General features: G+C 44.7%; 1 protein-coding gene across 1 annotated transcript in view; it reads left to right on the plus strand.

The window, feature by feature from the left end:
• twz (BTB/POZ domain-containing protein twz) overlaps window positions 1-9555 on the plus strand; it is a 28420-nt gene extending 18865 nt beyond the window's left edge. Inside the window, exons 3-5 of the mRNA XM_089592017.1 lie at window positions 82-285; window positions 8596-8801; window positions 8887-9555. Coding sequence (XP_089448143.1) covers window positions 82-285; window positions 8596-8801; window positions 8887-9452 — 976 coding nt within the window. The 3' untranslated portion in view covers window positions 9453-9555. The remainder of the gene's footprint in view (window positions 1-81; window positions 286-8595; window positions 8802-8886) is intronic.
• The last annotated feature ends 2465 nt before the right edge of the window (window positions 9556-12020 follow it).

Consider the following 12020-nt stretch of genomic DNA (forward strand, 5'->3'; position numbering starts at 1 on the left):
AAAATGGGAGGGAGAAGCAGCCAAACATTATGGTGAGTCGATGATCTAATGGCGCCCTAATGCGAAAAGTATTTCTGTCAGATTGATGTCGCCAAGCAGCTCGCCGGCCACGTCACCCACGATGTCGAACTCGTCGTCGCCGACGCCACCGACCCCGGCCGCCTCGGCCTACAGTCAAAAGATGACCGGCATACCCTGCGTCGCGGCGGCCTCGCGCTACACCGCACCCGTGCACATAGACGTCGGCGGCACCATCTACACCTCCTCCCTCGAGACCCTCACCAAGTGAGTATCGTTTTTATACACTTAAACACCCATCTATGCTAGAAACGCAACACATGACAGATTTTTTTTTTTTTCTCACCTTACAATCGAACCAAATTTTTCTCACCAATTTTCAGCCACGGTACAGATAATCATTAAAAAAAGGAAATAAAAAAAATCCAATCTTTTTTCCTAGTGTGCCAAAAAAAAAAAAAAAAAAAAAAAAAAGGGGGGAACATACGCGACTGACGGGAACGAAGAACTTATCTCGCAGAATGCAAAAGAATGCCCTCGGAGCGCGGGAGGAAGGAATAAAAGGAGGAAAAAGGCAAACAACCTCGTTACCTCCCGCCCCTTCGTCCCTCGTACGTGTACACACGTGTATAGGCACGCATTATCCCGCGATCGGAGGAGAAGAGCGAGGATAAGACAGCCGGAAGGTAATCGCGACCGCGCGGATCGAGTATATATATATATACATACAGAGCTCGCGGGGGCGACACACGCGGGAAGATCGGTAGATCACCTCCCCTCGTGCGGTACACGCGGCCAAAGGGTATATACACACATATATCTTCGTGTGTGTGTATATAACACGTGTGTTCATTGCGTGCTGCTGGCCGACGACTTCGTAATTTTCGTCCCTCGCACACACACACATCCACGGCTCGCTTTTGTAGATTCAGCCGTGGGCTGCCACACGCATGTAATATAGGTGTACACACACGAATTCGGTGATTTCGCGAAAATGACGATTCGAGCTGATGCATGGGTTTCGTAATCATATTTTTCCCATATATCCTAACTCGAGTAGGTACGTGCTTCGAAACGCGTTTGACGAGAGCCCATCAGATTTCGTAACGATCTCCCGTGCATTAGAGCCATTAGCGCAGAGAGGGAAGGCTCGCACGATGATTAGAAGAGCTCCCCCTCTCTTCCTCTGGTTGTTGGCTGCACGCGCCCGTGAACGAGGTATTCGCGTATTTTGTTTTCCATCAGACACAATTACGCTCGGGCGATCGGGTCGATCGTTAGTATAGGGGGGGGGGGCCTATATGTGGTACATATAACGACGGGAGCTTGGACATCCATCCATCCGATGTGCACTGGTAGACCATGTGTAACGATCCAGAGCGAAGAAGTCGGGGGAATTCGATGCTAATTGACAGGCATCGGGTCGGCTGTGGCTGCTTATCGCGCGTCTTGACGCGGGCGATGTGACTTACTTCTCTTTTTGCTCTCCGAGAGGGAATTGGTTTTGCAACTCGAGGATCTATACGGACACTTACACGATGTATACAGGGATGGAGAAATCTATCGTTGAATCAGGCGCGCGTGTACACTCTGATTTATTTTTCAGGGCAAACGTTTTAACCTTTTTTTTAATTTGTGGCGTATAGGATGAAAATATGGCTTTTTTATCCCTTGCAAAATTTTCCCATTGGGTTTTACAAGCTTAAAGGTGCGATTGAACTATTTTTTGAAGTTTGCTTTTTAATCATATTACTATTGACTATTGCATATTATATACGTGGGTATATGCGAATTTTAATTTTACACTGACAATATTTGTATTGAGTCCAATCGCTGTACGGCCACACTTGTGGCTGGGCAAATATATATTTGATTGGCTAATGGATTTTTGATGTATAAATTAAACTCGGAGGCATCGTTGCGGATGTAACAACTAGGTCGTTTGGGTAATGCACACGTAAGTATACATACTACCTAAATATTATGTTCACGCAGCGGATACTATACATACTATATATTATCGGATGTAATCAGTGGCCATAATTACAAATGTTGAACTAAATTAGCAGTTTGCGTCCGTCCGTATTGTACACCAACAGAAATGTATACACTCACGTGAATCGTACAGTTATCGTTAAATGTTAATTATTATTGCAAAAAAAAAGTATTACAAAATAAATGCATGTATAGCTATAATAATAATGAATCTTTGATCGGAAAGTTGCCTTGCACGGGCCCGATAGCTTCGTCAAGATAGGTCATTGTTTCTCAAGTCTGGAAAACGCAACAATCAATGGGATAACCAGCTAAAAGGAAAAACGATCTTAACAACGATCGAAAGTATATAGTACTGGCATTACCGGTATCGGTACTTGCTGCGTAAACGGTAAAACAGCATTCACAGTTCCACACCTCCGATAGCCACGCGTATATACGGTTTCGCCACAGCGCACTTTTCCCTCCTCGTTACTCATACACGCGATTGCCAACCTTATCATTAACCAACCACTACGCGTACACTTATGCACCATCGCATTCGAGCCATACCGATTTTTCCCGTATCGGTCCATTGTGGTATGTAAAAGAGGAGGCAAAACGCAATGCATACACATGTACGCGCTCATAACATAATGGGCACGGCGCACGCGGAGGGAGAAAGGGAGGGTCACGCGAAACTGTGCCGATCTAATTAATTAGATAAAAGGCCCGAGAGAAGAGAGCTACCGGCGCCCGTACAAGTATATGCGCGCACACGCTCGACGTCCTTGCCAGCTCGGATAAGCGATCGGCTTTGCTCTCCTTCCCCCTTTCTTCTCGCGAGATACCGCCTCCCTCCACCATACACCGGTAGCCAAGTTTCCATACGCCCCCCCCCACCCTTTCTGCGTTCTCTAGCGCGCTAGAGAGTCTTTAATCGAGATCGAGATTTCGCGTTCGCCTGGAATATGTGATTTTAAGCGCGCGTGCGCACTTTCGAATATTCTTTTTTTTTTCCTTCCTCTTTCCTTTTTGTTTGTTTGCGGGCAGTGTTTTAACCAGCCGATCTATCGCTGCGGGGCCAACGGAGATCGTTATCGCTACGTAGGTACAGCTCTGTTTGCTGAATAACCGCGCAAAATGGATAGTATAAGAGCAGGGAGGGAGAGATCGCCGGGGAGATACTTGCACCGCCGGATGTTTTTATTCTTGCGTGCGAACCTTTTGACATTCGTAAGGATATTGACCGTTAGGACGTACGCGTGCACGCAACTCTTCTTCCTCTATGCTAACCATCACCGGCTCACCTACATATCCATCTGATCGCTAGCCCATAAAATGAGCCCTCCTTTTCTCCTGCTCTGGAGTGTAATACAGCATACATACCGTATAACGATCGGTATACGCCGATTTCTCCGCTTGTGCGCGCATAGAGGTGGAGACCGTGACAGATGTATCTCGGACACGCTTAGTTATGCAGGCCCCAGATCTATACGCCCGATCTGTTGTACCTCGTGCGTGCAAGTGTACAATATATTGTATAATGAGCCGTGCTGCCGTGCTACGCGACTTCCTTTTCTTTACTTTCCACGGGGTAGGATCGTGGGCTCGTTTTCTGACCGTAATTGGAGATCTGGGGCCATTGGAAGGAGAGAGAGAGAGAGAGAGAGAGAGAAATAAAAAACTTATAAATTCATTCGACAGCAGAAAGATGGGCGGGAGTAACGGGTAACATGTTTTTCCAGGTTTCCTTTTTGCATCTGAGGGATATCGGTACACGCGGTACGCGTCTTGTGTATCTTAAAATGAACAAAAATCGCAACGGAACAAACGCAAAACAATAATAATAAACGCTCACGTGTACCCTATATACACAAGCACGCCAATAAGGTGCGTCCCTTTCGGGGGCGTATATTATAATCGTACATTCGCGCACATAAATTCACGTATATATACACCAGTAACATGTACGTGGAGAAAAAAAAGCAGAGCGCGGGGTTCTCGCGCGGAATATCTGAGTGATGTGAGCCGATCGCTTAGCGTTTTCCCATAGCGGCATGAGCGCAACAACGAGCGAGAGAGGCCTCGGATCTGACCCGAGGATCGAGGCGGCCCCGACAGCGAAAAGTCCCCCCCCCCTCTCTCTCGAAAAGAGCGCGCGGGGGAGGCCCCAGAAATAGCCCGCGGTAATCACGGCTCTCTTTCTCTCTCCCCTCCGCCCCCTGGGTACCGTTTTTTCTTCCTCTTCCTTTTTTTTTTACCTTTTGCTCTTTTCCCCCGTCCTCCCCTCGACCTTTCCCAGAGCATCATCACATGTACACCTACTCGATACTTAATTCGTCCTTCGGACCTTCCTCTCCTCTCCTTCTTTTTCCCTCTTCTTTTGCTGCTAGTGGTGGTGGTCCTTTTGTATATTATCCGCTTCGTCGCATCGAGTGATTGTAGGGGTGTTTTACTTCTGCAGACCGAAAGATAGATAGGTGTATATGTATACCAAGGGCCGCGTTCATTGGTAAATTGACTCCGTTTCAATCGTAATGCGGAGCCCGTTGATTTTGTTTCAACGGGACATCTCCTCTTGTCCTTTTTTTTTTTTTTTTTTTCACGTGCACGTCTCTGTATGTATCAAGAACAGACTCAGGAAGGATCGGTATCTTTTTTTTTTTTTTTTTTTTTACAAATAATTGTCTGTACTTTGTCCGATAAAATTATTCAAAAGTGTTTTTGCCAACATTTCCAACAATTACGATTCGTACACCAAAGATTTTTCCGTGGGAAATGTACTTGCATTTTCCCTTTGAAACAATAATCCTTATGATATACACTGCAAACGCTGCATGCTACTTTGGTAGGGAAAATAAAAAAATAATATTTAACTTTGTACGCTTGTAAAGCAACGAATACATTATATATTTACACACGCCACGTTTCCCCAGATCGCAAATGTAACTCGTGTTCCGCGAGCTTTTATCGCCCCATAAATATCTCAATCAATCTTTGCTTGTTTCCATTCTTCTCTCCCTGCGCCATGTACACGTAACCTTCGCAACTTCTATCTCTCTCTCTCTTCTCCATCTCCAAGTTCTTTACTTTTCCATAAAAGGTAAAACGATAAATTTCACCCTCCAACCCTCCCCCCCCCCCAATCTCCTTCGCTCGTCGTGTGTGCTCTTAGCCGACTCTCTTGCGGCAACAATCGACTGGCTCGTGCTCTCTCGTTACGAGATCTTTGAGTGTTTTCATGTATTGTGTACATATAGGTATAATTATACCTATACCTCTGTTTTACATGAGCTCATAGGCGCACCGTATCTGTATAAAGTATTGTGTGGCGGAAATAATAAATACAGGTAGGGTTTTAGTGTAAGAACGAGGTCAAGCAGCATATGAACTAACGAGTACAATTAATGCAACGTATCCAACATTGTTTTTTTCATAACGCGTAAAATAATGTTTTCACGCAATGCAGAAACAAATTTTATATACGTATAGAGTTACAATGGTTATTTGTATCCAACAAGCTCTCGCTAAAAATTAGATAACTTTTGTTTGATTCAAGGTATACCTATCTGTGGTGTACATAAATATAACCCGTGCGTGTAGGTGTACGAACGGTGCTCGTTTCGGCATTTTGACCGCTCTCCACCGCGAACAAAACGCATTGTTCGACAATACGTATATAGTAATACACGTAACACCCCTCCCTCGACACTCCACACAGCTCGATCGTATACACACGTTCGCAAAATAAATTCTCGTATAAATGTATTACATGGTAAGACATAAAAATGCATGCATGCAATGCGAGAACAACTCACATCTCGTTACATCGCGATTTTTCGCCCTCACCTTTGGCTCCGCCACGAACTCTCCTCCTACTCTTTATCTATCTCTCTCCTTTCCGCCTTCAGCTGTCTCCTCTCGCGCGGTTCCTTTTCTCTCCAGCGCCAACGTCGCCGTGAAGACACAGTGTATATATACTGTACACAGTCGTGTGCGTTATGGAACGCCGAGAAAAAGAGACGTGGCCCCGGGCCGGTTCCCATACCTTCCTCTCTTTCTCTCTACGGCGCGATAGCGTACAATAATGACGGGCTCGTGTGGCCCCCGGCGCCTTCTCTCTCTCTCTCTCTCTCTCTCTAGCAGTAGTCCTGTATATATATAGCTTTTACCCCCCGGGCGCCCTTGCTATAACATATACAAAACGCGAATAAGGTTCCTCCCTCCCTCCCTCCGCACTCTTGTGTGTACCTACATGGATGCATGCATATATATATATATATATATATATATATATATATACATATACGTGTGTTCCAGGCACTGTGGGCGCTTTTGTTTTTTAAGCCCGGGGCACCTCTGATACTCGGTGTGGTGGCTCTCGCGGATTTCGAGGGACGTACTTATACGTGCCGAGTCGTGGGACGTTGTTTTTTTTTTTTTATTTCCGCGAGAGCGCCGGAACCAACGAGGGAGAGAGAGATAGATTAACGAGAGAGATGATACAGTGTGTGTGTGTCGGGGGTTTTGCGATGGGCACGGGGCATCATCGGGGGGGGGGGGAGGATTGGCTCTTCGACACGAATTCCGACCTTCGTCGCAAGGATTGACGTGTGTGTACACGGTGTGCTCTTTCGCTCCGTGGAGGGCATTGGTGTGGTTTTTGGCTGATGGCGGTGGGTATATCTTCTTTCGTGAGAACGCGGATTTTTTTCGCATTTTTTCGTACGTTCTCCGCGTCGGCGATAATGATGATTATTGTTGCTTGTATATGTGTTATTTGTACGTGAATCGAGTCCTTTGAGTGATATTCCCTGCAGTGGGTTGTACAGAGGTGAGGTATATAAATTCACCGTCGCAATTCACTTTTGAGCTCTATGGTTCTCGTGCAAGGGTCCGTATAAATTTCTTTGGAAGGATTTTTATTGGGACGGATGTAACTTGAGCCCATGGGTGCAATTACGATAATTCGTTGGGACCTGTACAAATTAAAGTTTGTTTTGTCAGACCACCACTGAATATCAATGGGCTCTCTCTTCATAATAATTATAAGGTGCGAAAGGGCAATGAAGTTTTTGGCAACAAAAACATATTTAGATATTCGGTGTTTCGGTGAATCCAGTGACAATTTTTTTTTTTTTTTTTTTTTTTTTTTTCACACAATATTAAAGTAGTGAGAATAAAAAGGACGCAGAAAAGGTTACTGTATTTTTTATACGGTTGCCCGTGGGTGTGTGCGTGCGAATGAGGCGTCGAAGATTATCATTCGGAGAACATTTTTTTCCCCCAGAGTCGTGAATTATTGTCATTATTCGGGGTGATTATTTTTTTCGCGGAAAAAGTCATTGACCCAACGAAGCTCGAGGGCTTCCTGCTCCTTCGTGCTGCATTACTGTTTGGTTGGATTCGGTTGTGAGTGTGAGAAAAATAATTTTTCGTTTTTTTGTTATTGCCAGTTTCACGGTGTATTCGATTATCAAAACATTTTTTCGCAATTATAATGCACAAAACTCTCGGAAATCATAAATAAATAAAAAAAAAAAAAATCGCATTCGATTAACATTTTTCAAAAAATAACTTACTTCAACCATGAGTACGACACCCTACTATTTTATAAAAAAAAAAAAATCATCTGGCTTCAATACCGATGCCCGAGAATGCGCCCATATATATATTATATAAATTGCACAAATGAACCATACATGTAAACGGATACGCGGCTTGATGATGACAAATTGCACACAACCGCAGCACTCACTCCTCCGGCCATCGGCAATGAAAAGAAAAGAGAAAAGAGAGAGAGAAATAACTCGTCGTTTGTCGCCGCGGCGATCGGCAAAAAGTGGCGGATACGTCGATTACAGCCGCGAGTAACAATTTGCTCTCGCGAAAGTCGCGGAAAGAATTGAGCGCTCTCTGATTGCCCCTGTCGTCGTCGTCGAATCGCTTATGAAAATGTACAGAGCAGCACGAGTTTCGAAAACTTGACTTTATCATTATACGTTTATAAGCACACCCTACGTATATATACACACGGACAGATTAAAAAATTGCAAACACTTTGAAATGAGCACGGAATTATGCAAATAATGTATAGGAATGAAAAAAAGCACGTATGTAGATACTTTTCTTGGCCACATTGACAAATACACGACATATTTTTTTTTTGTTCTTGCTATTGAAACTCTCGCACCTACTCCCGAACTCAGGGTACGCCGTTAATTATCAAACAAAAAAAATGAAATAAAAGAGCAAGTCCCCGGGCACTCGAGTATATACATATATACCTACGAGTACATGAAATATGGAAGCTCCCGAGCAGCTGCTCCGCGTTTCGTTTTATTCAATTGCCCCGTATTAGCTAGCCCCGAGGGGGTTCTTTCGAGGGACAGGTGCTTCTTCTTCTTCTTCGCAAGAGAGTCACCTGCACCTTATCCTCGATCTCGGGAACAAGGGTATACAGTATTATTATTATTATACCCGCACTCGCTTTAATTGGGGCTACTGTAATCATCGTTGATTCAAAATGATGATCGGTACATTTTGCCGCAAAGTAAATTCTGTCCTCGTTAAAAGCCGGTGTTTTTGTTCCGATTGCAGATACCCCGAGTCCAGGTTAGCCAAGCTCTTCAACGGGAGCATCCCCATAGTCCTCGACTCGCTGAAGCAGCACTACTTCATCGACAGGGACGGCGGTATGTTCCGGCACATATTGAACTTTATGCGGAACTCCCGGCTACTGATACCCGAAAACTTTGCCGACCTCGACTTGCTGCTCGAGGAAGCCCGGTACTTTGACATCGCCCGTGAGTATACAATATTCAGGTCACCATTGCTTTTCAACTGTTTTACGCGATAACCCAACGGTGGTGATGATGATGATGTTGGCAGCGATGACGCGGCAGCTGGAGCAGCTGAAGAAGGAGCGCATAAAGAACGGCGGGGCGCCAACGTCGAGCACCCCGAGCCCACCCCCGGACCAGAGCACCAGCCCGGGGGGGCCCCAGCACCGGGGCGCCTCGTCAAACTCGTCCAACAACGTCGGCGGCTCCTCGAGACCGACCACGCCGCTTTTTCGGGAGCAGCACGCCGAGGCGAAGCTCCAGCAGCGGGCCACCGAGGGCTACGGCTGCGGCTACGAGTGCGTGGCCCTCCACGTGAGCCCCGACCTCGGCGAGCGGGTGATGCTGTCGGGGGGCCGGGCCCTGCTGGACGAGGTCTTCCCCGAGACGACCCAAGCCGTCCTGGAGGCGCGCTCGGGGGTCGCCTGGCACGCCCAGGACGCCCGCCACGTCATAAGGTTCCCCCTGAACGGCTACTGCAAGCTCAACAGCGTGCAAGCGATCACGAGGCTGCTAAACGCGGGCTTTCGGGTGGTGGCGAGCAACGGCGGGGGAGTCGAGGGCCAGCAGTTCTCCGAGTACCTCTTCGTCAGGCAATCGTTGCTCAACACCTGACGGGCTGCCGCTGCCGTGGCTCGTGGTGACGACGACGACTGTGGTGTAGAGCTCGTCGACTCGTCGTCGAGTCTCGTCGATCGGCCCCTGACTCGGGGCTAATAGGACCGAGGGAACCTATAAGGATGGAGCTGTTTTTTTTTTTTTTCTCCCTTTTTTTTCGTAATCGGCTAAATGACACGTTGTCGTTTTGAATGTGCAACGTTGGCACTTTTGTCTTTTCAATCGACGATTTTTGTACATAATGTATTACGAGCCGAACAATAATGCTCCTGGCAAATGAATAATTATTGAGTTTAAAATCTATATAAAGAAGTTAAGGGGAGAGGAGGGGATGAAAGAAACATACCGAAAGTAACGAAACTCGCGCTACTCCTGCTATTCTGTAAATTAATCGTAATTTCCGTAAGTACGTGTGCGCACACTTTGGTGGAACGCGGGAGGAAGATTAGAGAGGGAGGAGTCGAAATTGTAACATATATATATATATATATATATATATATATATATATATATATATACATATTGGAATCGGGTACACTTGATTCGATTGCATGGGTCTCGGGGCGAGATAAGTGAATCGGCTTCTTCGCGAACGTGTGATTTTCATCGTCGATCTCTCAAGTATTCACCTCGATGATGAACCAAGTGTGTTTGCAATTCCGCTAAAATTTTTTATTTTTTTATATTAACCACATCACATGCATTAATTAGCATTGATACATTATTTTTTGTACTATTTCTCTCATTTTAATAGATAGGATTATGATTGTTTGGACAATGGATAGTAGCTTTTATTTTTTTATTTTATTTATTTTTTTTTTTTTAATGATTTTCATACATTTGTTTCAAGTGAGCTTACATGGACTTTTGATCAAACGTACGCGTCACAATGAAAAAAAAAGTAATAATAATAATAATAATGATAAAATATCCGTCTACTGATGTATAGTATGAAATAATATATGTAGTGAGATCTATTCGAAACAGTTTGCGCAATGTTTGGATTATTTGTGCAAAACGATGTATTTAACTGTGTTAATAGGAAATATACAACGTATTTGAAAAGTTGTACATTTTCTGTCGAATAATGAAAATAAAACAAGCTTGGAATGAAGCTGAATTATTATTGTAATACTATATGCGTTAACTACTTTGTAAATACATATACCTTTACTTTCGTAAAAGAAATAAATAAAAAGTTGCTCGAACCTCAAAACGCAGGTTGTACTATCCATTATATGAAAAAAGAAAAAAAAGGATTTACGAAACATAAAACAACGAAAAAAAGTTGATTGTGCAATTTTGACGTAAAATAAGATTTTTGATCTCATAAATACTATCGAAAAAGCGAAGGAAACGGTACTTGAGAAAAAAATGAAAAAGAAAAAACAAGGTTTTGAAAGAAAAATAACGAAACGAGCTACTCTATTGATGTTTACACAGCGACTGTACCGAGTCGATGAAAAAGAAAAAATAAAATAAAATAAAATAAAAATCAAACGCTTTGCTTCAAACGCAGTTGGCTAGATTTCAGGTGGCCGAGGTACACACGCATATATTTACAAATTAATACAATCTATGAACACGCGAAACTATACGTCGCCAAGGCACGTCAGAAATGTATCTATCACAAAAGCGATTAGAATTGATCACAATAAAAATGTTTATTACTGTAAAACGACACGAGTACTTTTGTTTTTTCTCTTCTTCATACGATATTCACGAAAGTACAAAAACCTCTGTAATTGGAGTATATACTCGCGCGAAAATTTACCTCAGCCCCGAAATATACATCGCCACCTGGGTAAACTTTTATCTCCAACAAATTCCTTTCAAAAAAATTTATGGTTAAAAAAAAAATACCAACAAAAAATTATGTTCCCCAAAAGACAACGAGAAATGTTCCCGGGGGCAGAGCGCGCGCCACCAGAGGAACTTTGTCAATGGCCCAGGACATTAGCGTTCGTCCGACGAAAAAAAAACAAAAAAAAAAACAAAAAAAACAAAAAAAAAAGAGCAGAGGGGAAAAAAACAAGAAAGCCAACACAGGGAAAAACGAGGACCAGCCCTGGAGGCAAATAGAGAACGAGAGGGGCTAAAGGGGGGGTAACATTACCGCGGATAACGCAAGCCACGCCGCGCGCAGGGTATATATAGTACATAAGGGATAAAGCTCTCTCCGGGGCATACACGTACACACACGCAGAGAGAAAGAGGGGCACGAGCGTCGGCCAGCCGCGGGGCCAGTTTCCATGGTTACCCCGGCTGAACTCAATATCCGCGCCAGCTCTTTTCTCCGAGGCCCCGCGAGCGGACACTTGCCCGAGGCCGTCATCGCTCGAACCTGCCGAGCGGAGCGCTCGGCTGATTATATTCCATTTCTGGATCGGCCCCGAGGCGCTCTCCCGCGCGCACACCACCAGAGAGAGGTCCGCAGAGCTGTCGAGAGCGAAAAAGACAGCCCGGCGAGATTGCGCTCATAATATTTATTGTTTTCGGTAATGAAGGATCGGACAAACAACCCACGCCTCTCTACGGGGGTGTGCAACGATAACGTTGCTTTGT

The sequence above is a fragment of the Copidosoma floridanum genome, unplaced genomic scaffold (genome assembly GCF_036245765.1).
Source record: "Copidosoma floridanum isolate Cflo_tuat_1 unplaced genomic scaffold, Cflo_Japanese_pri ptg000014l, whole genome shotgun sequence".
NCBI lineage: Eukaryota > Metazoa > Arthropoda > Insecta > Hymenoptera > Encyrtidae > Copidosoma > Copidosoma floridanum.